This window comes from Stenella coeruleoalba (assembly GCF_951394435.1).
Source record: "Stenella coeruleoalba genome assembly, chromosome: 2".
Classification (NCBI taxonomy): domain Eukaryota; kingdom Metazoa; phylum Chordata; class Mammalia; order Artiodactyla; family Delphinidae; genus Stenella; species Stenella coeruleoalba.
This window is the reverse complement of record NC_137147.1, coordinates 178262550-178288470: the sequence shown is the minus strand read 5'-3', so window position 1 is coordinate 178288470 and position 25921 is coordinate 178262550. Positions and strand designations below refer to the sequence as shown.

The 25921-nt window shown below is 39.4% G+C and overlaps 1 protein-coding gene across 5 annotated transcripts in view; it reads right to left on the bottom strand.

The window, feature by feature from the left end:
- SLC39A12 (solute carrier family 39 member 12) overlaps positions 1-25921 on the bottom strand; it is a 70581-nt gene that overhangs the window by 14377 nt on the left and 30283 nt on the right. For 4 of the 5 annotated variants that reach the window (XM_079914384.1, XM_079914385.1, XM_079914387.1 and 1 more), the window contains 6 exons: positions 24396-24568; positions 21567-21719; positions 18490-18600; positions 15800-15866; positions 11540-11698; positions 9123-9310 (listed from right to left, as the gene is read on the bottom strand). In XM_079914384.1, coding sequence (XP_079770510.1) covers positions 9123-9310; positions 11540-11698; positions 15800-15866; positions 18490-18600; positions 21567-21719; positions 24396-24568 — 851 coding nt within the window. The remainder of the gene's footprint in view (positions 1-9122; positions 9311-11539; positions 11699-15799; positions 15867-18489; positions 18601-21566; positions 21720-24395; positions 24569-25921) is intronic. The other variant, XM_079914388.1, reaches the window with a different exon arrangement.

Here is a 25921-nt window from a genome sequence, read left to right as displayed (position 1 = left end):
TTAAAAATTACAGAGCTCAGTGTTCATCAGAGTTGGGCCTATTAATCATTTTCTCAGTAGAAAATATCTAAGTGTAGGGTTTGACTGATTTTTAGAGAAATCTCTTTTTTTACAGAAAGAGAATGGAAATCCTTCAAAATTGTTGGCAAGAATGATTTTCATACTTCTTGCTTTTGTGAAGAAATAACTGTGAACGTTAAATTATATTCATTGTGCTGCCTGAAATGGTTTTTAAATGCTTCCCATATTTTCACAGCAAAAGAGTGTTTAAACGATGTCAGTTACACACATTGATTTCAAGTACAGTATTTGTTGAAAGCAAATATTCATATCAAGATTATTTTACGTCTTTTATAACAAAATATCCCTTTTCTATAGATGAATATTGTTTAAAGGTCATTACACCTAGATATTGCCAAACTTCAAAGAAAGGATAGCTTACTAGTTTTTTTGGATAAAGGATTCATTTACCAGAGCCAACTTGGGATTATAGATTATTGATTGAATTGCACTGGATTTATTTAAAGTTCTCTGAGAAAGAAAGACTCAATCAAATGCAATAAATTGGAAGATAAAGAAAGCATGATGGGAACAGGGAATAGGACCAAAATATCCTAAACGTGTAGGAATAGCTTAATATTACAGGCACCTGCTTTTAAAAAGATGAGAAACCTAGCTAGGAGGGTGGCCCTTTTGTCAGTCAATTTATGTTCTTTTTACCCAATTCACAATCTTAAAGCTGTTATATTTACTAGACTAAAATAATTGTAGAGAAGCCAATGAATGCCCTTCATCTGGACTGTTGATAATCCTATTTACTGAGTGGGCTTCATAGAGGGATCTGTTTTTTCTGTGTTGGGGTATATTTTCAAAGCAGAGGATCTAAGTTCAAAAATTCAAACTATTCTTTACCCTGCCTTTCATACAAAGAAAATTATCTGGTAATTGGAAAATGCTCCAGGCAAAAGGGGGGCTGTGATATTACTTGGAGGATATTATTTCCAGAAGAAGGTAGATAAGCAAATTGCTCTAAGTGATTCCTCTTCAATCTTACTGTTTCCTCTGCCATTATTATGTCAGTGAAAAGAGGTTTTAAAAGAGCATCAAAACAAAAAACAAAACCAAACACGAACAAACAAAAAACCAAAATAAAAAACCCAAGTGCAGAGCAGAAGAGGAAGCAACCCAGAGATTTATGTAGTGAGAAAGACTGGTGGAGGGAGAGGGCTGGAAATAAGGTACATCCTCAATTAATTCCCTGTGAGGTACACGGAGGGGGCATGAGAGTTTCTTTTGCTTTGGCATGAATTGGTAGGCACTTCCTTCTTCTGTACCTACTTCTCTGAGTTACAGCTCCTCCACTATCAGCTTGGAGGCTATTAACATACTAGATCCTAGGCAGCTGTGCAGTTATCCCCATTCTAGAGACATCTCCAGTCACATCCATCATGATAGCCCCTTGAGATTTCTATGGGCTTGTTGCTATGGAAACAGTTTTGCAGGATTTAAAACCTTAGGAAAAGTGCCTAAAGGTTTGAATCTTGTTTCGGATCCAAAACAAACCTTTCTTTGGCATAACCTGCTTAATGCTCTTCAAAATGAATTAACTTATTCTTCAAATAATAAATCATATCGTTAAAAATAAAGCCTCTCTTATCCAAACTGCTGAAAAAAACAGTACTTCCAGGGCTGGTCTTTTCCTTCTATTTGAGAGATTTTATAAACTTTAGAGATGGTGGCTATGAGAAATCTTCCTGATTTTTTTAGTTCTGGGAATTTTCTTAGAAGGAATTTTCAGTTCTCAGACTTCGAATGAGAAGCTCTTACATAGCTGCCTCTGTTCCCGAGCACATCTAAACCAAGGTTAGTAGCACAGAGACATATTAGTTATCTACGGCTGCTGTTAACAAATCACTACTAACCTGGGGGTTTAAAACAACACAAATTTGGGCTTCCCTGGTGGCGCAGTGGTTGGGAGTCCGCCTGCCGATGCAGGGGACACGGGTTCGTGCCCCGGTCCGGGAGATCCCACATGCCGCGGAGCGGCTGGGCCCGTGAGCCATGGTCGCTGGGCCTGCGCGTCCGGAGCCTGTGCTCCGCAACGGGAGAGGCCACAGCAGTGAGAGGCCCGCGTACCGCAAAAACAAAAAAAACCCCACAAATTTATCTTACAGTTCTGTAGGTCAGAAATTTGACTTGGGTCTCACCAGGCTAAAATCAATGTGTTTGGAACCGAGCAGAACCCTGTGGACTCCCTCCCCCCAAGTAAAAAGGCCCCTTCATGTCCTCTGCCTCTTGTTTGTAGAAAAGCTAACATCTCCCAGGTCTTCCTGGGTCACAAAAGAGCAGGTTCAAGCAGTTAATGATTAGGATAATAGGGTCACAGACAGCGTCTGATGCACATTCCTGAATTGTTTTACAGATACGGTAATTGCCACAAGAGGGAAGTAACTGTATGAAGACCAGACTGCAGTCATGACATGAGCTGCTCCATCTTGAGCAGAACTGAATCTATGGCACAATTCCAAGCACTGGCCTTAAGAGAATGGGATTAACACTATTGCTCATAATAATCTGTATTTTTGTAGGCATGAAAATAATTGTAACTTTTTCTGCTTGTATATGTAAACGGGCAACTGAAGCTGTCAGCCAAGAGATGCTTCAAACCCATGTCAATATCTTTCACACTAAGACCTCGAGGCCCTTTCACAGCATGAAGCAGCTACAGAAGACGGACCTTCATCCCTAATCCCATAGAAATGGAATGATATCTGAGGGGGGTGGGATTTGTAAACAGCTCTTTGCAGGAAACGGCCCACAGCAGGAAACCCCCTTTCTTGTCCACTCAGCAAAGCTACGCTGTAACTAACTTTTCAATCAGGCACCCCCATGCTCTACTCATCTCCAGCCCTAGCACACCTATCAGATCTTGTGCTCACACAATACCTTGCCTAACTTGTTGGTTCTTTCTGTAGATCAAAGAAGTAGAAATGAAGAATAAGTAATTAACAGGTGACCAGATCTCTTCCCTTGCTTCCCCTTCAGTAATCTCATGAACAAACAGTGTGGACAAGACAGCATCTAAAGAAACATCACAAGAAGTCAACAAGCCTGCATGCAGCGGGAGAGGGTGACGACTCTGACCCCCATCTCAACGATTAACTGAGATTACCTCCGTTTTTCCCTTTAAAAACTTTCATGGCCAAGCAGATGGTTTTTGGGGGACACTGAGTCAATCATCTCCCCAGATCACCAGCATTCTGATTAAAAGCAATTTTCCTTTCTACCAACAACTGCCTCTCGGGTATTGATTTTCGAGCGGGGAGCAGCCGGACCTGAATTTGGTAACATATTTTTCCATTTCGGATTCTTTAGGGGAGAATCTGTTTGTCTTTTCCAGCTCCTAGAGGCTGCCTGCATTCCTGGGCTCCTGGCCCCTAACTCCAATTTCAAGTTCAGCAACATCAAATCTCTCTGACCTTTCTGTCATCACATATCTTTGTCTGACCACAGCTGGGGAAGGTTTTCCACTTTTAACAACTGGTGATTAGGTTGGGACCACCCAGATAATCCAGGGTAATCTTCCCATCTCTGGATTCTAAACCTTAATCACACCTGCGTAGTTTCTTTTCATATGTGAGATAACATATTCACAAGCTTCCAAGACTGGCACATGTATATCTTTCAGGGGCTATTATATCTATAAAGAACTAATCTCATGAAATCTTTGTAGCAAACATGGGAGTATGAAAAAGATCACAAACCAATAGATTTGTTTTAAATAAGATTTAGGGAAATAAGATAAACAAGATACATGGATATTAACATATGCATCACAGACACTGCTGATTGTATCAGACATTTCTCCTGTTACGTCACTTCAAATACTCTTTCAAAGCCCTACCACTTACTTTCCATATTCTGTGCAAATAGTAAGCAGGAAAGCAGGTGTGACTATATTAACAACAGGCAAAGAAGACTCAGGACAAGGACGTTTACCAGAGATCAAGAGGGATCGTTCACGGTGATAAAAGTATCAATTCAATTAAGAAGACGGAGCAGCCCCATATATGCATGCATCTAATATCAGAGTATCAAATGCATGAAGCAAAATTGATAGAACTAAGAAAGAAACAGGGAAACCCACAAAGTTAGGTCTGTATTCTAACTCCCTCAAGCATTCCCTCAATAATTAACAGAACTAGTGGAGAAAAAAAATCATCACGGAATTTGAAAATATGAATAACACTATCACCCAGCCTGATCTAACTGACATTCACAGAACCCCTCACCCCACAGCAGTCGCACTCACGTACTTTTCAAGTGAACATGGGGCCATTCACCAGGATAGACCCTATTCTGGGCCATACAAAAAGTCTCAGAATATTTCAAAGGGCTAAAATAATACAAGGTATATTCTCTGACTATGCAAGAATTAAAATAATTAAAAGATATTTTTAAAGCTATAAATATTGAGATATTAGGCAACATACTTTCACACAGTCCATGGGTCAAATAAGAAGAAATCATGAGATGTTGTGAATGTTTAGAAACATTTCAAAATGATCAGTACTGGAAACAGAACATATCAAAATACATGAGACTCAGCAAAGCAGTGCTTAGACGGAAATTTACAGCTTTAAATGCTTATACTAGAAAAGGAGAAAACGTTTAAAATCAATGATACATCGTTCCACCTCATGAAGCCAGAAAATGATCAGAAAATTAAATGCAAAGTGAGTAGAAGGGAGGAAATAATAGAAATAACAGCAGAAACAATAGGAAAAATCATGAAGCAATAGTATATAATCATTGCCAGTTTTTCTGCTTTTAGAATTTGTGCTTCCTGTTCCTGCAAACTTTAGCACCATCAGATCACACAGATCCTTGTTCTTGAGGAGAATACACCAGGGAATGTTTCCACTGAACTTGAAGTTATGTCTACCACCTGGTCACTTGAGCATCTCATGCTAATGGATCAACTAATAGAGAAAAAAGTTATTATGCTGATGGGAACAATCGTCAGTTACCATGAGGAGTAGGGTGATTGCTATACAATGGAGTAAGCAAGGACCGTATCTGGAAACCTGAGAATTCCTTGGAGCCTTTCTTGGTGTTTCCATGCCTGGTGACAACGGTGAACAGGCAACCACAGGAGTTATGGCCTGACAAAGACAAAGAGGATCCCTCAGGGAAGATCTGGGTGTCCTACCAGGAATGAAATCGAGGTCAGCCACAGTGCTGCCTGAAGGTGGGGAGAATCAAGATTGTCTGCTGGAAGGACGGAGATCATGAATATCAAATACTGCCTCAAGACCAGTAGGGTTTAGAGACTGTTTCCACTAACTACCTTGTATTAAGTCTTTGTGGAGACTTTTGCTGTCTACCGCTCTGCAGGGGCTTTGGTATAGATGGAATTCCAAAGTGAAGGACCAGAAGCATATCTGAGTGGTGGAGGGGATCAACTGTTAATGGCCAGCACGTGTGTGCTATTTCATATTCTTTCAGCCCATCTCTCACCCCAGCTACTGCGGCAGACACCATTTCCAAGAGGGCGTTAACTAGTCCTGCACGAAGCCTTGTTTCAGGTCTACACTACATTCCTCCTTCTCTTGCCCTGGGCTCCTCAGCGTGATGGCATGGCACTGCCAGGGAACTCCCTTGGCACTCAGGCATGTATCATCTGAAATGTGGGAGGTGATGCTTATGGGACCAACGGACAATGGGGACAGACGCCCCCTCAGTAGGTCCTGTGTGGCGGATGCCCCACGGTGGTATTGAACTTAATAAAAACCCATTGTTCTATTGACCTTCTATCCTTCTCTGTTTCACTCCGCCTGCCCTTCACTTCTGCTCCCCGGGATCACCTCCCAAGATGACTGACTTCACACACGCCTCTGTCTTAGGCTCTGCTTTGGGGAAACCCAGTCTAGCACATGGATCTTTATAATAGCGAATGAATTTCCTCTGGCCACCCAGAGCTGCGTTCATTCTTAACGTACTTTAGAAACCATTCGATGGAACTGAGAGGTGATGCGCTTGGATCAGGCGATACCACTCGGGAGAATTTTAGGCTGGCAGACTTGCCTGGTGAAGACTTTCTGCTTTGCTGGCATCATTGCTAACGGCCCCATTTTTGCCCCCAGTTCTTTTCCTTTTAGGAGTTTGAAATCACACCCCCAATTTCTTTGAAACAGATAAGCAAAGCAAAACTCTAGCTAATCTTTTCACATTAACCCTGCTCAGAAGATGCCTGGTAAATTTCCAGAATTTGGTAAACGGCCAGTGAATGAAAGTATTCCCCCTTACCCTTTAGTGGCCGTCATTTATTTTCTTTGCTGTTATACAGAGTCTTGAAACCTTGTTTTCTTCCCTTGAAATGACAAAAAAGTATTTTCTTTGGCATGGCCCCAGAGTACAACAGTTAAACTTGCCACTATGTGAAAGAGCTGTATTTGTTTAGAAGTTACTCAAAAGGCCGTGAGAGCAGGTGACCTGGATTATAGGAAGTAGCCCCAGGAAACTCAGAGGATTTTCTTTCCTGTCTTTTTGCCAGGACACTGATTTTTCTTTGGCCAATAGTAATTTGCAATAAGGTCAGGATTTCTTCTAGTTAGAATTTCATAGGATGTCAGCCACATTGTTTCCTTACAAGCAATTCTTTATCCTTACAAGACCGGGAGAAGAAACATCGAGGGGAAAATGATGTCTAGCTTAGGGCTCAAATGGTTCTCGATAATCTTTTCAGGTCAATTTTAGGAGACAAAGAGAAAGGACTAACTACGTACATCCACATCCATCATACCTGAAGAGAGACTACACTGTGTAAAAACACAAAATCAACTTCAAAAGAATATAGCAACTGCCCCCGACGAACTCCTAAAGAAAAAAGGAATTAGAAATGCAAAGCGGTTGTGACCACCTAGAGGGGTGGGATAGGGAGGGTGGGAGGGAGGGAGACCCAAGACGGAAGAGATATGGGGACATATGTATATGTATAACGGATTCACTTTGTTATAAAGCAGAAACTAACCCACCATTGTAAAGCAATTATACTCCAATAAAGATGTAAAAAAAAAAAAAAAAGAAATGCAAAGCTGAAAATTCGGAGGCTCCAGAGTGACCTTAAGGACGGATCTACAGACATTTTACATAAAAGGTAGCTCACGACATTCAGTGATGAGTGGCCGTGTGCTTTCTAAGTCACACAAGGTGAGAAATCCGGATTTCTCAAAGTGGAAGGATGGCGGGATTCTCTAACACTGATTGCGGGTTGCAGACCGGGGTTCAGAAAAGATGGGTAGAATCAGCTGCACCTTTGACTATATTCACTATCAAGATTAGGGAATTCCCCGAGTATCATAGACAATATGTAAGAACATTTCCAAATATGAAAGTACATTTTGGTGTTTACCTCATATACTTGAATCTCATGAGAATTAAGAAAGACCACCAGGGCTTCCCTGGTGGCGCGGTGGTTGAGAGTCCGCCTGCCGATGCAGGGGACGCGGGTTCGTGCCCCGGTCCGGGAAGATCCCACATGCCGCAGAGCGGCTGGGCCCGTGAGCCATGGCCGCTGAGCCTGTGCGTCCGGAGCCTGTGCTCCGCAACGGGAGAGGCCACAGCAGTGAGAGGCCCGCGTACCGCAAAAAAAAAAAAAAAAAAAAAAAAAAAAGACCACCAAAAAGTCAGAAGCATTTACAGTGGGTTTTTCTTTTTTTTTTGGCTGTGCGCCAACAGGCATAGGGGGTCTTAGTTCCCTGACCAGGGATTGAACCCGTGCCTCCCCACCCAAGCCCCAGCAGAAGGGTGGAGTCCTCACCACTGGACCGCCAGGGAAGTCCCCACAGCGCAGTTTAAGATGGTGGTTTTACTTGAAGAGTCCGCTTCTTGAATTCTGCTTATAGAATGCACTCTTCTGGTAGTATAAGCCCAGGTTCCTGCCTTCCAGATTTTTTCCCTTATGAAACAGTCTCTTTAGGTACTTCCAGGACAATCGCAGGTTTCTGCCAAATCACTAGTCAACCCCAATGGCCCTGTTCCACATATGACCTTCAAGATTGTTTATTTTACGTTTCTGCTCCAGGATGCATGTAATCACATGTTTTATTTCTGATCAGATTGGCTTTCTATTGATTTTAAGTCTTAAATATTTCTTTTGTTGGGACTTCCCTGGCGGTCCAGTGGTTAAGACTTCGCCTTCCAATGCAGGGGGTGAGGGTTCGTTCCCTGGTTGGGGAGCTAAGATCCCACATGCCTTGTGGCCAAAAAAACCAAACCATAAAACAGAAGCAATACTGCAACAAATTCAATAAAGACTTCTTTTAAAAAATGGGTGATTTTAAAAATATATATTTCTTTTGTTAATTTATGCCATTTTAATTTGCCTTATTCCCGCCCATGAGACAGGAAAATCATTATGACTTTTATCTTAAGACATGTAAGTTGTAAACTATCTAATAGAAGGTGACCTTAAAAAACTGGCTTATCTTGCAGAGAACAGAACTTAAGAGGCAAAAAAAAAAAGTGAAATTTCCCAGGTTCAATTCAGATTCTAGGGGATGAAACGTGATGATTGAGTTAACCATTAATGTCAGCAAGGACCTCTTCAGGAAAAATATATTGCAATTTTAGAGACTCAATACTATAATCATCTTTCTCATTTCAGCAGCATGATAGCGCTCTGGCAACTTAAAGATAGGGTTGGTTCATTAAGCCAAAGAGCTCTTTAATTTAATGACAAATTCAGTTGAAATATTTTCTAATGTATAAACAAAATGGCTGGCTGGTTAACAGAACTTTTCAGCTGGAAGTATAGGCATCTTTTATAGATGCAAAGCTGGAGCAGAATGAAATGACAATCACTTTTTGACAATTATAAAGGTTTCAATCATTCCACTTAATTTCAGTTAAAAGAACGTCAATATTCTCTGAATCTCAAATTATGTTTCTTCTGCCTACCACTTACCTTCTTGGATTGCACAGAGTATTTCCCTACTCTTTTATACTTTTGTCTATATCCTTCTTCTCTTCTCCCCATCGACCCTTCCGTTTTGCTGCTTTTCCTCTGTTTTGCATTTTTAGTGTTTGGAAAAACAAAATAGAAAAACCACAAAGCTTACCATTTCCACCAAGGATAAATATAAGAACATCCCAGCAGTAATTGTTAAGATCCAGTTTTGAATACATGGATCCGCGGATACCGAGAGCCCAATATACAGTCCTATGAAGGCAGTTAAAGCACTTATAAAATTCATCAGGATGGCAATCTTAATAGGAAGTCCAGAGCTTAAGAGCACAGCAAAGTCTCCTGAAATTTAAGGGAAAAGAAACTAGAATTATCATTTAACGGATGATGCCTTTGTTCAACTCGTGTGCTATCTGTTTCAAATTTCAGCAACTGGGGCCAATTTTATAAGTAACATTGAATGATCAGTTAATAAAACACTTTCCTATATTTCTCTAGGATTTATAGCCTAACTCATAATACTTCAGGAAGTTACATTTCAAGAGTTCTGTTCCTTTTACTGCTCTGGAAGATAGTGTATACAGAGAGAACTGTGACATACTCTCTACTTCCTAATGTCCTGTGACATATTCAACTGAGACAAATGCAAAATAAAAGTACTTGCTGCCCTGGGATTTCTAAAGCTTTTTACCTGGAAACTTGCCAGGCAAAATCCCAAGGCAGTAAACATTATATAGGCTTTTCTTTTTTCACTTAGGCAGGAACTGCTGTGGAGAAAGAGAAAATGACTTAAGGAGATTTTTAAATCATGGCAAAAGTTGGTTAGGAAAACAAATTTTTCCTTTAGAAAATGTTTTACTGCCTTAATTATAGAAAAACGACCTTATTCCCTCTACACTTTTCCTCCAAAAGAAGAATGATCTTGTAATCTGAGAGGCTCTATTTCTTAGTTTTGGGATTGAGAAGAGGTTGAAGTTCAATAAAGAGACATAATGGAAAAGAATATAGAGAAGAATGTCTATATGTGTATAACTGAGCCAGTTTGCTATGCGGCAGAAATTGACACAACATTGTAAATCAACTAGACTTCAATAAAAAATTTTAAAAAAGAGACAGCCTGGGGACTCAGTTTCCTAGGTTTACTGCATAATTAATCCTATGAACAGGTCTTCAGACATTTTCGCTGGCCTGTCGCAGACTGTCACCCTCCTCTGTTGGGTTTTATCATAGTAGCTAAAATAGGACCATACAATATGGCCCCAGACCAGGTTTGTCTTAACGGATTCAGGAAGGACCTTGGATAAACTCCTCAGAGAGGAATGGGTCAGTGATGATCAGTGACAGGACTGGGCAATAGACACAGAACCCAAGAGGTCAGGGGTGGCCCAAGTGGGCAATGTAAATGTGAAAGTGAGATAAGAAAGAGTGACTGCCAAGAGCCCACTCTCTAGGGCACACGTGTGCCTGGGACCAGCCTCTCCTCTTTCTGGACCTGTTTCAGAAATGTCTATTCCGCCTCCTCTTGGTTCCTGGGAGGCAGGATTTGAATTACATGGGTTAGTAAGATTATCCAGAAAAAGGGTCTTACATGAATCTGATACCATACGCCTGTCATTTCAATGTTACACTTGGCTTTAGACGTTTCATCAGGTTGATGAAACCATGGTTTGGCTTTAATTTAAATGTTATTTTATCTCACTGGCCTGTTTGCTGACATAATGGATCAAAAGTTCTCCTATTAATGTTTTTCCCAAATTTAATATGCAGATTTTAAAGTTTTTGCTGAAGCTTTTTTTAAAAAAATTAAAGAATCTTTTTATTATGCCAGTATTTTAATTTAATTTTTATTTTGTATTGGGGTATAGTTGATTTACAATGCTGTGTTAGTTTCAATTGTACAGCAAAGTGGTTCAGTCATACATGTACATACATCCATTGTTTGTTTTTTGCGGTATGTGGGCCTCTCACTGCTGTGGCCTCTCCCGCTGCGGAGCACAGGCTCCGGACGTGCAGGCTCAGCGGCCATGGCTCACGGGCCCAGCCGCCCCGCGGCATGTGGGATCTTCCCGGACCGGGGCACGAACCCATGTCCCCTGCATCGGCAGGCGGACTCTCAACCACCGCGCCACCAGGGAAGCCCCATCCATTGATTTTTAGATTCTTTTCCCATATAGGTTATTACAGAGTATTGAGCAGAGTTCCCTGTGCTATACAGTAGGTCCTTGTAGATTATCTATTTTATATATAGTACTGTGTATATCTTAATCCCAACCTCCTAATTTATCCCTTCCCCCCACCTTTAATGACTGTTTCCCATATAGAATTCTCCAGAATCCAAAAAGAGTCACTTCTGGATCCAGGAAGTATCATAAATGGGTCTAATTGAATTCTATCTTGAGGTACAGGAATTTTTTTTTCTAGTTCTTTGCTTTTGATGGTTTAAATAAATTATGAACAGAAAGTATTCATCTTTCAATCATGTGTTGGAAAAAGAAGCCTAGTAAACCATGGCTAGAAATATATTATGATTTTCTCAGCAAGCAGGAAGAGTGATTCTACTGTCAGACTTACCCATTTCGTGGGGAATTTCATGACACAAGATAGCAATTGTTGTGGTCACTCCTGACTCGGAAGAAGATGAGAAGGCTGCTCCTATGACTAGGCCATCTGCAAAATTATGCAGGCTGTCCCCAACCAGGATCATTATTGCTAACAAGCTAATGGTTTTGCCTAAAGAACCAAAAAAAGGTGTAAGAAGCATTAACAAAGCACTACATAGTTCATGGAATCCTTCAGTTACGATCAACTTTCCCCTCTAGCCTCGACATTCTTAAATTGCACCAGACTGAGTAACTCCACTTTGTCTCAGCTTTCAAAATAGGTCACGACCAGAGATGTGAACACGGCAACCGATATGACACACGGATTTATGGTCACCATTTTTCTAATGGGTCTGACTAATTATGAGATGTTAGGGCATTCGCTCTTCTATCCTCCTGTTCAGCTGTGCCAACAGAAGATAAAAATAACACTGTTATAACTTTCCAAAATGCATTCGATGACCTTTCCACATAATGTCTTTTGTGAAGCATTTTTAAATAATTTAAGACCCTCGGGGCAGAATGCCATTAAAATGGAGTCTATTTTCTGAAACTGTCCCCTGAGTCAGACTGCCCCTCGTGTCAGTCTCCTGGAGTCAACTGTCAACCTCTTGCCACTCTGTGATCGTTCCCCTTTCTGGTTGGTGCTAACCACCCTCCCCTACTGCCTCCTTCACTCCCCAGATGTGACCACGGCAGAACCGCTTCCATCCCTTCCGATCCCAAAGTTAGCTTTGGAACATTCACTGAATGTTCTGTCTTTCCGACTAGACCAACTAGACGTTGGATGAAATAAAGAGAAGCTGTCTTCATGCGCTTCTATTACATTATATACGTTATCTGATTAGTAGACAGCCAATGAAATAAACTGGACCATAATGGGTTTAATTAATGAAATAATTAGATCACAGTTGGGTTCAAGCTTTTGACGGACAGAATTTCTGTTTTCAAAAACCTAAAACTGTATATTAGTATTATGGGTTGGAACCATTAACAAATACAAAAAGTATTCCAGGGATAACACATATTCTGACAGTGAACTACCTAGGTATACCATTTGATAAGAACAGCCATTAAAATCAATTGCTGTAGTCTAATTACTCAGTTGATGTATACTGTGTGACAGGTGTTAGGAGTTGCTATTGTTACTATGAGAACTGCCCACAATATTCTAATAACTGGACGCTCAATAAAAATAGGAAGAGGTTACCTTCTGGTTTCTGTTACCTGGTCTAAGACTGTGGAGGGACTGCACTGTAATATGGTTTACTGGGGGGATATGATTTGACTTATTTCATAGCCCACACTGTGAAATAAGGAACTTCAGTAAACAGCAGATCTAGCCCAGACTATCAGCCAGGAGATAAGTGTACTGCCTGTGTTGGAAAGACATGCCATGCATTTTACATCTCAAAATCATGCTTTATTTAGAACCATCGCGGTGAGACTCAGTTCTCTCATTCTGGTGGTTTCCTAATTCATTTCATCCTTCAACAAAAATGAGAAGATTTTAAGCAACAGTCATAAAAATACAGAATAAATATCAAAGTATTGAATTCAGAGAGTTCTTATTGGCATCGCCTGGAAGCTCTCTGAGCCTAAAAATGCAAACAGGTCACTCAGCTGTTCCTGCCAATTTTCGGAAGTAAAGCTCTTTTTTGTGGAAATAAAATCAAATAATTTAAAGTAATCCATGTGAAAACACTGCAGCATACAAATAAATTGTGATTTCCAATCCGTGCCTGTGCGTATGCCTACATACAGTTTTGATATTAACGGCATATATTTGGATGGAAAACCTTTACCCAATTTATACTTTGCCAAGAAACACTGCAGCCTATTTTTGTTGCCTATTATTTTGTTATCTCTGATGATGGGTTTCTAAATGTCAGATCATGGCCATGTAACAAGCCGCAAGGCAAATACACATATTTGCATATAAACGACAAGGAGCAAGCACATTGTGCATGTTAAGACAACTGAAACATTGCTCAGTGGAAGGTAAGACAAGCGTTCACCGGCAAATCAATGTACTCATTCCAGAACTATCAATAATATTCCACCTTTCCTTCGGTACATGGAAGTCATTTCGAGTTCCACATTTCTGACTTAGCAGAGGTTTTCCATGGTAATACCCAGGCTGGATCTTGTATCGTGCTGCTTTTTGTTTATTTAAATCAGACTGTGGATAGGACTTTCACATCCTGAGTTCCACCAGTGAGGTAATATGAAACAAGTAATCAAATATTTGAAGCTAATTCAATATGTCCCTGGCAAAAAGGGCAGCTGCATAATTGAATCTGGATTTGTTCACTAATCATTCCGTACGCCAAGATGGATATCTGAAGTAGAAAGATATCAGGTCTACAAAATATTTGACTAAGACCATCATTATTACTCCCACTTCCATTATTACAGCCACTCTCTGCTCCTAATTTGACTAGGTGTAGCCTTCTTTCCACTTCCTTTGTTCTAAAAACAAATACAAAGAAATGTCTCTGATATACCTTCTAGGTCTAAAATTTCTCCTGGAACTAAGTATTTACAAGGAAAAATATCACCAATGTCCTGAAAAAAGAATTGGACAGACTACGTAATTACATATTTTGAATCATATAAATAAATTACAGGCGTGAAAACATCAAACACATTCAGAACAGTGATTGTTACCACCTTGTTTGTTCTTATTAGCATTTATATCCTCAACCACATTGCAACCTAAGGATAAAGACCATTCCTAATTTTATTCCCCCGTGCAACCACAGTGCCTAAAACATCCTCAAACATTTTTTATAATTCATTTATTTTATTTATTTATTATTTTTGGCTGCGTTGGGTCTTCGCCGCTGTGCGTGGGCTTTCTCTAGTTGCGGCGAGCCGGCTACTCTTCATTGTGGTGCACGGACTTCTCATTGCGGTGGCTTCTCTTGCTGCGGAGCACTGGCTCTAGGTGCGTGGGCTTCAGTAGTTGTGGTTCGCGGGCTCTAGAGCACAGGCTCAGTAGTTGTGGCGCACGGGCCTAGTTGCTCCGTGGCATATGGAATCTTCCTGGACCAGGGCTCGAACCCACGTCCCCTGCATTGGCAGGCGGGTTCTTAACCACTGCACCACCCAAGAAGCCCTAACATTTCTTAAATGAATGAAAGAATGTGAAAAAATACAGGGATGCATGCCTGAATGAATGATCACAAGGAAATTGTTGCTGCATTAGCATTTCTTAGTTCCTCAATGCTAGAGTTTAGTAGCTATGTAGTCCTGGGCAGTGACTTACCCTCTCTAATGACTGGTCTCTTCATTTGTGTAATTTGAATATTAATTATTCTTACTTCAGTAAAGTGTTAAGAGGATTAAATGAGATAATCCAGATCTCATTAAATGAGATAATCCAGAATATGTTTAGCATTCTGCCTGGCATATAATAAGTATTCAATAAATACCTCTCTTTCTTCTCAGGTAACTAACTTATTCTGATAGGATGGGCATAACTAATCATGACTGCTTAACATTAAACTATTGAGAAGTGTGTTTACAAAAGAGTAATATCAGTGAGAAAAATGGGGCAAAGATTCAGGAGCAACTGATGAAAACCAACACAGACCTTTTAAAAAAGAAAAGTTCTAAGAATCATTCAGAAGCATGAGCACAAGGGAATAAAGTCCTGACCAAAATTGGCTAATCAAATTCAGAAATAGGGAATATCATAGAAAGAAGACGACTGGATGCAAATTATACAAACAAATGAGTTATAGCATAAGATGTGAATAACGAGATAGCACTGATTTGAACTCCACCATGTTAACGACAATATCATAAATGAGATAGACATTTGTGATGAATTATCAGTACACTGTGATAGAAGACAAAAAAAACAGTACTGTCTCCAGGCTTCACGGGAAGTAAAAGGCTCAAATCATCAGGTAAGCAGGATTTTAAACGAGCCTTGATAACCACGTAAGTATTTACACTAATCGAAGTTTCCAGAGGATCAGTTTTAAGCCATTGGGGAAAACATTTTTAAAGAATGAAGTAACACTGATATTAATGTGTAGTAGGTTTCAAAGACTGATAGGAATGAGCCCTTATTAAAAATTTCATTGCAAAATTTTAATAATGAAATACGTACCCAATATGAAATTTACATGGTTTTCACATATTTATTTCAAAACAGATACAACCTCTTTCTATGGCACTTCCTATATTTAATGTTTGGATTTTTAAAATTGGTACTCACATTTTCTGCTGGGGGCGTTCAGACTGCCTATAGGAATTTCAGCTGCCTGTGCATCTTCCGGGCCTTTCTATTTTAAATTAAAAAATAAAATATGAATGATAAGCAATAGTCATCATTTTATCGAAAAATGAAACATGAAGAGTTACGTTGATTATCAAAAGACATTCTGATCCTCCGGAGTATATTAGAACTTTTCAATTTCATAGACAAACACAGAAGGCAGAGCCAAGAGTCTGCAAGCATGTTTTTCCCACTATCTACATGTAGATGGAAATAGCACTCTCACATAGCTCAGAGCCTTCCATAGAGAGCTAGAGGCTACTTAGATAGTCTGTAATTCATTATTAAATTATGGAAGCCTTTATGAAACCCAAGCCGTAGGAAAAAAAAATGATTCTTGATTCTTGACCTCAGTTGGCCCTGCTCCTGTACAGTAAGTAGACTGTGGATCTAGAATTTCTTCTGATCTTTAAGTAGATTGTGGAGAAGAAACCATTGCAAACCCAACACTTCATTTCATTCATCGTAGCGTAAGATGCTGTTTCTGTGGTGTTTCCAGTCAGGAAAAAAAAAAAAAAAACTTGCTGACTAAGAAAGGAGATCAACAAACTTACAAAAGAATACAATTTTAAAAGATTTTTCATCCTTTCACATGACAGGTAGGTGAGATTTTGGAACTGACTTCTACAAGTTGAGATGATATGATTTTATTTCAGAGACTGACTCGTGGTTCAATTTCAGGAAAGACACCTTCCCTCCCTAGGCCTAAGATTCTTGTTCTATTGTGTGAAAAGAATACTTCTTATCTGTCTATGGAACATGTCCTTTTAGAAGCATATTCCTATCACCCCAAATTGTGGAAACTTTGAGACAAATGTAATGTGAGACATAGGCCTCTTTTTATTTAATGTAAACAGAGAAAGTAAACTTAACATTCACGTGTTAGAATAACAGCAGTTATTCAAAAGATGTAACGATAGGCTATTTTTGGAGAAGGATGGCTGAGAAGGTAGGATCTGAAGGATACGGATTAGAAGAGGTAGACAGGCCTCTTGCCTGAAATTGGTGGATCTAGAAACAAAAGAAAAATGTGGGGTTTTTAAAAAATTATGTTATATCAAAGCCTGATTAAGATCAAAAGACTATTAAAAGGCAGGAGTTCAGATATTTATTCCAGGATTTTTTTTCCCAAAAAGCTATATATCGTCACAGTATGTAAAGGAATTTAGAGGCAAATATCTAAAACTCCTTTGATGACTGGAAAGATCTGTGAGTTCCTCTTCCTTAAAAAATTTCCTTAAAAAGCAGGAAATTCGGGGCTTCCCTGGTGGCACAGTGGTTGAGAGTCCGCCTGCTGATGCAAGGGACACGGGTTCGTGCCCCGGTCCGGGAAGATCCCACATGCCGCGGAGCAGCTGGGCCCGTGAGCCATGGCCGCTGAGCCTGCGCGTCCGGAGCCTGTGCTCCGCAACGGGAGAGGCCACAACAGTGAGAGGCCCGCGAACCGCAAAAAAAAAAAAAAAAAAAACCAGGAAATTCAAAATGTATATCTCAGAAATAACTAAAAAAAAACCAACAAAAAAACAGGAAATTGGACCCATCAAACAATCCTAAAAGTTCAAATTATTTCTATTTCTCTTTAGGTTGATCTTGCAGCTTAAATAACAAAAGAAATGGTGAGTATATTATTAGTGAGCTAGAGTAGTCAAATCATTCTAAACTCATTGAGTTAACATCCGAGATGTGCTTGTATATTGGGGCTCTGGACCCTTCATTCACACAGAAGAAATGAGGTCAGCATTAAAGTGATTTAAAAACTAATCTCAGCCTGAAGTTATCTTCTTTCAAACCACATGTGATGTATCTAAACAATAAACACAATAAGGCTTTTGTAAAGACATATTTTTTGTTCACATCCTTGAGTTAGCTCTAGCTCTGCAATCTACTGCCAGACTTGTATTTTGCCCGGTTAATGTGTCAGGAATAGCTTACTTCTCTCTACTCAGGAATCTACTCTTGAACTGTAACCCCCTCCCCCAAGGCCATGGTTATAGGAGGCACGTTTTCTAACTATGTTATATATTTTCATATTTTTCCGGTCCCTTTATTTATGACTTTAAGAATTCAAATGGGAATATTGTTTTGAACTTGATTGGAGGTTGTGTTTTGAGAACTCACACGGAAGATCTCTGTTGTGGAAAACTCAGTGTAACAGAAGGCACTTACTATGAGACATCTCCTTGGACAGAATCACTTCTCTCCTACATTACGAAATGAACCCTCCACTCTTAGGTCCTCTAACTAACTCCTTGCTCAACATTTATTTGGCCTCACCTAGTCATGACTAAGGAGGATTTCTCAGACTGGAGAAACCTCAAGGTCAGCTGGTTTATGAAAACTTGTAAACGGAGTGATTAAGGATATGTTTATTATGTCAATCTGATCCACGTGTGTTTCAAAGAGGTGCAGAGAGCAGTGACTTGAATCTGTGGAAAATGCATTTTACCCTTGAAAACAGCTTTCAGGTGTTTGGCAAAGTTTTCCAAATAGGATTTATCATGATCAAGAATAGGCAAATCAAGAGTGGATTCTATTAATACTTATCCAGCCTACAGATCCTCATCTATTTATCAAGGAATAAAGGAAGGAAGGTAATCAAATCAGTAGAATACTTCAGGTCAGTAACCTACCAACTGGATAGTTGAAGCAGATTTGCCTCTGCCTGACTGGTCACTTAATTCAGTGTTGAACGCAAGATGGCTGGAATGTCCCATATGCCCATTAACCAGTGACATGCCCTGCTGGATGAGGATGGTTTAAAATTAGTGCTGAAGCCAGAAGAACACAGGTGTAGCCTCTGTCAATTCCACAGTTCTATTTAACATTTTGCTTATTGGCCAAAGGGGTGGATGACAACAAAAGGGTACTAGGAGAATTTCATCAGGATAAATACTTGCTAAAATGAATGTTTCAGGGCATAGGACTGCCCTAAAACATCATGCATAGTCTAAATGGTTTAAGAATGCAACTGCAAATTTGGGGGTAGCAGATGCAAACTAATATATATAGTATGGATAAACAACAAGGTCCTACTGTATAGCACAGGGAACTATATTCAGTATCCTGTGACAAACCATAATGGAAAAGAATATGAAAAAACATATATGTATAACTGAGTCACTTTGCTGTACAGCAGAAATTAACACAACATTGTAAATCAATTATTCTTCAATTAAAAAAAGAATGCAACCTCAAAAATTCTAGTCATGATTTACAAAGGCATGAACGGTGGTAATTTTATATTGTCTTTTTATTTACTGCAAAATTAAATTGTGAGTCCTTTCTGATGGAGATACCAAAAGGATGATCATCGAAACTGTATTGTACCCTGTAACTACTAAATGAATATCTCCAGAAAGATATTCACCAATTAAAGTACTTGTAGCTTCTAAAATATTCACATTCCTTTTCTTTTACACAATACCATGAATCTTAAAATTATGTTCTTAAAGCTCATTTTAAGTTCCCTGACAAGTCCAAGGACCATCTGAAAAAAATATAATTTTTGAATGTTCAGAATTTATTTCACTCATTTCCACCTGGTTACATTTCTAATTATTAAGCATAAGTTGATATGTTGGCCTTCTGAATTAGTTTTTCCAGTCCATGAATGCTAGTCTACTGTGTATAAATGGGGATCTTATTATTGTCTTCAATGCTTATGTAGATTAGAACTCCTTTTGTGGAGGTTCAGTTCCTAAAATTTTAGAGAAAGTGGGATTCCTAAGTTTTTAAGAAAGTGTTGGGATTGAAACTGTCATTCCTAATTCCTGAATTACTATAGTACCCTAGCTTGGGCCCCAGGCCAAAGAACAACCCTGATTCATTAAAACAGAAAAAATTTCTACAGAATTTTGTTTAAAATCTATGTATTGTGAAAAGTTTCAAATATACAAAAAAGCTAAAAGAACTGTGATGTCAACACTCAGATATTCACTCCCTAGATCCTACCATTGACATTTTATTACACCTATTTTATCACCCATCTATCTATCTACCATCCTTCTATCCATCCATAACCACCTTACTTTTGATGCATGAAATAGAATTTTAGAATAAATTTAGGGAGGATAATAAACAACAAGTGCTGATATTTTGAAAGACAGTAGTCTTTTAAAAGACTTTTAAAAGATAGTATACCAAAATGTTCATTGCAGCTCTATTTACAATAGCCAGGACATGGAAGCAGCCTAAGTGTCCATCGACAGATGAATGGATAAAGAAGATGTGGCACATATATACAATGGAATATTACTCAGCCATAAAAAGAAATGAAATTGAGTTATTTGTAGTGAGGTGGATGGACCTAGAGTCTGTCATACAGAGTGAAGTAAGTCAGAAAGAGAAAAACAAATACCGTATGCTAACACATATAAATGGAATCTAAAAAAAAGAAAAAAATGGTCATGAAGAACCTAGGGGCAAGACGGGAATAAAGACACAGACCTACTAGAGAATGGACTTGAGGATATGGGGAGGGGGAAGGGTAAGCTGGGACAAAGTGAGAGAGTGGCATGGACATATATACACTACCAAATGTAAAATAGATAGCTAGTGGGAAGCAGCCACATAGCACAGGGAGATCAGCTCGGTGCTTTGTGACCACCTAGAGGGGTGGGATAGGGAGGGTGGGAGGGAGAGAGATGCAAGAGGGAAGAGATATGGGGACATATGTATGTGTATAACTGATTCACTTTGTTATAAAGCAGAAACTAACACACCATTGTAAAGCAATTATACTCCAATAAGGAAGTTAAAAAAAAATACCAATAGCATCAGTTACTCAAGGAAAATGACTATAACATATATTGCTTCTGCTTATACCTACAATACCTAATTAATAGAAATTAATAAAGACTTGTTTTCTGAGTAAAAAAAAAAAAGATAGTAGTGTTTGCTTGTTTAAAAGTTTGTTTAAAAGTCTTTTAAAAGATAGTAGTGTTTGCCCTGAGTACAAGCATTTTATAGTATGTGAATGGGAAGAAAGTCAGGGAATAAGTAGAAAACCATGAAGACTGCAGAATCGCAGGACTTTGTAGGGAAAGTTTATTTTAGTCTCCTGGAGTTTTTTGTTTGTTTACCAGCATTTATGTTTTTAACTGTGCATCTATTTTCTTATAGGGTAATATATAAGAGCAAAAAGAAACAAAATCTAAAAGTAAGCCACACTGCATTTTACATTTCATCATATATGTAGCAATTGATCCAATGCAGGCACAATGGATGCAATTATTCAAGCTGAAAAAAAGATTTGCTGGAATTCCCACTCCTGAGCTTGTTTGCATAATTTTAAATGTCCTTAAGATAGAAATGATGCATAATTTTCAGAATTTTCAAAGTTTTTGTTTGCTTGTTAATTTGCTTCGGGTTAAGCAAGATACCCAAAACACAGACTGGTAGCTAGGCCTTTAACCCCCTTCATTCTCAGACATGAAATATTCTCCTGTTTCTAAACTAGCCAGGGAGGTCAAAAAGGAGGCTATAATAAGTATAGTAATGGGCCAGCAACAGATGTTTGAAACATTAATAACCATGCTTATAGGGAAGCTCTCAGTCAGAATGATCCGTGTGTCCTAGAAATCGGAGTCGCACCCCTTAAACAGACAACCTCATGAAGATGTTAATTACTCTTGAACAAGTATTTCTAAAATAAAAGACAAATATCATGAAGCCCTAACATAAAAGATAAATAAAATTTAAACTATACCTCGGCACTTGGTGATACAAGAAGAAGAAAACATTTTTCTATTAAGAAAAATCCATGGATGCCTCCTATTAATCCCAACAGTTTCCAAATGTGGCCCTTGTGTTCATGGAAATGTCCAGACTCTGAGGCTTCCTGCTCATGTAAACCAAGAACCTAAACAGAAAAGAGATGGAAAGAAAGAACTTCTGATGACTTAAATATTATTTAGTAGGTCCACTGTTGAAAATATATTCAATTTCCATTCGGGGCAACCCCATGACAACACCTGAATTCATTCAAAGCCCAGTTTGCTTTTAGATGTATGAATACTTCCACTATATGATTTCATCAGGGCCAAATACGATGTGAAAAAAGAAAGGAGAGCTTTGAAAAGCTGCTGCTAATGAGTAGACTAAAGCCTAAGCTTATTTCAGCAAGTGGCCTAAATTTTCACACATTCTCAGTCCTTGAGCTGAATTCTTTTCCAGTTCAATCCATCCCGATTTGCACAGCAATGCTTTGTAACAAATCAATATTTTTTTATATCCAAAACAAATATAAAGATACATTTCATCCAGGGTTTCTTCTCCCCATGCCCCATAGCAATTAAAGAAAACTTTTAATAAATGTTCAAATAAGTAAGAAATCCACCTGAAGGACTTTTTTCCATTGAGCGCACTTGTATGCCCAGCAATACTGTCAGCTCTCTGGGACACAAAAGGATACTAGAAAAGCATTAGGAATTTTCCTCTAGTTGACTCATCCCACTGCTTGTCTCATCCATTTGTTGACCTCATGATTTCTTGTGAGCTAGTAAATCAGAATGTATCTTATTCCCTCCCCAGGAGAAGACAGTTTGGGAAATATTGTGGTTTCCATATTTAGGACATTACTAACCATTAAATTTAGAAAAGAAAAAAATTATATGTGTATATGTTCATATAAGTAGTGTATAGATATTTATGTACATATGCATATACACATTGATACATATGTACACATGTGTGAGTATATGTACGGATCTCCATATACACATTGAGTGTATGGACATAACTAAGGACGTATACAGGTTAGTCCACTTTTTCTTTTGGTAAAGACTTAAAAGGACAGGCACCTAATATTTGGAATTACCATGATGTCACAAAACAGAGGACGTTGTCATGTCAGAAAAGAAAACAGAGGAAAACCTCACAATCTCAGAATAAAATGTACATCTTCAAGTTGAATCAATGCAGCTAGTTAAAAGAGGAAATCGTGACAGTGGGATTTTTCTCATTTCTGTGCAGACCTTTAAACACTTGCCGTGCATCACATTCAGGAACCACTGATTTTTCTAGCCTTCCACCACGCCTGTACGGCATCTATCTTCCTCTTCCCAATAACTTATGTCCTCCTCTCTTTCCTCAAGTAAAGCAACTGCCTTCTAAGTGAAACCCAGCTAAGTTCCCCTCTGTAAATATGTCTCTGTAGGGCTGGTGGACAGTCCCACTCCCCCCAACGTCCACCCCTGCTGCCTTGGCCTGTGTACTCTCCCACTCGGGGAGACCCAGGCAGCCTTAAGATCCTGTTGCTATTTCCCAGGATCCTGGGCAATGAACAGCTCTGCACCCACTGCAGTGACCTAGCAACAGGCTTCGGCCACTGCCTCAAGCCAGTAAGCCCTGAAATATTTCCTGAAAATTAGATTATAAGGGAAATTAAAACTAATAATGGTTTGTTTCATTTCTCCAATGCTCACTTTGCAATTTTCAGAACACATAATAATTTCTGAGCCTCTAAGCAACAAGAGGGACCCTGCAGGAAATTGCTAGAGGCTTGTGGAAAACTTTAACATCTCAGACTTTGTGAGACGTGGGGGAAATCATTGGCTCAGCATTACCCATCATGAGAGATTTCAGGAGGAATACATAACCTCACCTGAAGACCCTTCTCCCTGAACTCTTCTGCATCTCTGGTTCTAATCCTTTCATCTCTGACAAATAAAGAGCCTCTGAAAACTTCAGCAAAGAGCCAGCTTCCTGGAGATTGCATGTTTCTTAAAGGAAATCTAGATGCTAATAGTTGGGCAAGAAAAGAGAAATTCAGTTTGATGGTTCAAACGAAGAGAGGTTAATGGTGGAGCTATGACAGAGGTGTGGGCAGGTGTCAAGAGTATGAACGAGGGATAATGAGACACCCGGAAACCGGCAACCCCAGGGAACCATTATCACTCTTAGGGCTGAAAGGGCAAAGGGCAAAGGTTGGAAAGAACTGAAGCTCAATTACTGAAGCTCCATGGGAGATGAAGTTAGGGAGGAGGCCTCCTGCAGGAGGTGTATTACTGCCGGTAATCAGCCACTTCTAGAGCTAGTGCTGGAGGGAGGGAGTGGGGAAGAGATACCCCTGCCACTCTCTCCTCCTGCCCTGGCTTTTCTGTTGTGCACCCGCTGGGGGAACTCAAACAACTATCCAGCCTGCAGGGAGCTGAGGGGGTGCAATCTTCAGGGGCAGAGAAGAGCAGAGCGTGGATCTGATGAGGGGTGGGGGCCACTGGAGAAAAACCAGTACATCTTATAGCCCATTCGTTTTTATTTACAGATACGTACACTTCCTGAATTTCTGTTAATAGGAATCCATATCTGATCACGTATTTTTAAATTTCAAAAGTAAGAATAACCTGGTGGATCTAATGATTAATCATCTCTTTTCTCCTACAAGGGTTCTGGGGAAATAACACTGATTATCACGGAAAACACTGGCCACTGTATCTATGCATCCACGTCACTGTGAAATTCTGCATAAACACCTCCAGTGGCACAAAGTAAAGAGAAATTAGAAACACTCCATCTGAAACGGAAAATAGCCACTTACCTGAGGAATCAGATGGAGCAGAGCATCCCCAGAAAGTGTCCCAACAGCCAGACCCACAAACAGCTGTAAAATGAGCCGATAGCTCTCCTCGCAGCAGTGGAAAAGGGTCAGGGTCGTCCCGAGCATGGAGCCCAGCGTGAGCAACGTCACTGCCATGGTGCTGTAGCCATATTCTAAGCCAAAAAGGAGATTGCAAAACAGTCAGAGCCCCTATGAGGGCCTCTGCCAGTGAACATGCTAGAAGAATCCAGCCTGTGCTATAACCGATAGGGATACAACACTGTTTTGTGAGTGCTCTATTGGGTAAAAGGTTTCAAGGCTTTAATTTGTAAGGAAAAGAATGAAAAGACTTTCTCCAAATTATTCCGTTGCTTTGAAGTTATCCTGACCACCCCTTATGAAAAAATCACCCTAGCAAGCAAGGAGCTAGCTTACCTCCTACCCCCAAAGAAAATAATTTCTCTCACTTTAAACTACAACCTCTATTGACAGACACTGGTAATATTTGTCATTTCATTTCATTTAAACATTTCGAAGGCAAGGAAGCAAGGTTACAGAAGGAGCATATAGTTTGGGCCACTGTAGATCAATATTTGTGGACAAAATGAGTACTTTCTCACAAAAATTCTCAAAATTATTTGTAATGTCAGAAGTGTTTATTATTCTCTGACTAAAACGAGCGATTGTATTGGTAAAAACGGATCAATGTGTAATGGATAATAATATAACTTTGGACAGCCTACCTTTTGGATTATTGCAATAAGTTTTTATAACCCCTAAAATTTATTCTGTATTTCTAAGCTTCTAGATTTTTTAAATGTTCAGAAAGTGCAATTTTTTACAATTATTCAAACAGAAACAAATATGTAGGAGGGGAGAAGAAATAAAAGGGTAAAGGAAGAAAGAGAAAGAGAAAGATTAAGAGAAAGAAATGGCTTTCAGAGTCAAGTATATATGATTTGGGAATAAAAAGTATTCACACACCATTTTCCTTTGGTTGCACATATCCAGAGCGAATACTCTGTTTCAAATTAGAAGTTACTAACGTCAGGCCAAATGGTTTGTAAACAAGGAAGGTAGGTAATTACAAAATTAAACTCTCATTTCCTTTCGTGACCACAGATAGATAAAAAAATCAAACAATTTCAGCTATCATACTATTGCACTTAAAGCCCATTGTGGATTTTAATAAATTACCATCTTAAAAGGTGTTATAATTGAAGATGTTGCACCCTCATCATTCTTGTACTTTTCTGGGACAGTCATTCTCCACAGTACGTCATGTTAATGACACTAGCTGGTAAGATGGCAATAGGCTTGGGATGTGAAGAGGACCCTTATCGAATTACAAGCTCTAAATTATACAGAGATCGAACATTAAAATAAAGTTGGTGGTGTACTCAGGGGAGGCAAAAAACTTTCACCCTTTGATTTTTCCCACTCTCACCGCTACTCCTTCGCTGTGAGTTTTCCCACTCTCACCGCTACTCCTTCGCTGTGAGTTTTCCCACTCTCACCGCTACTCC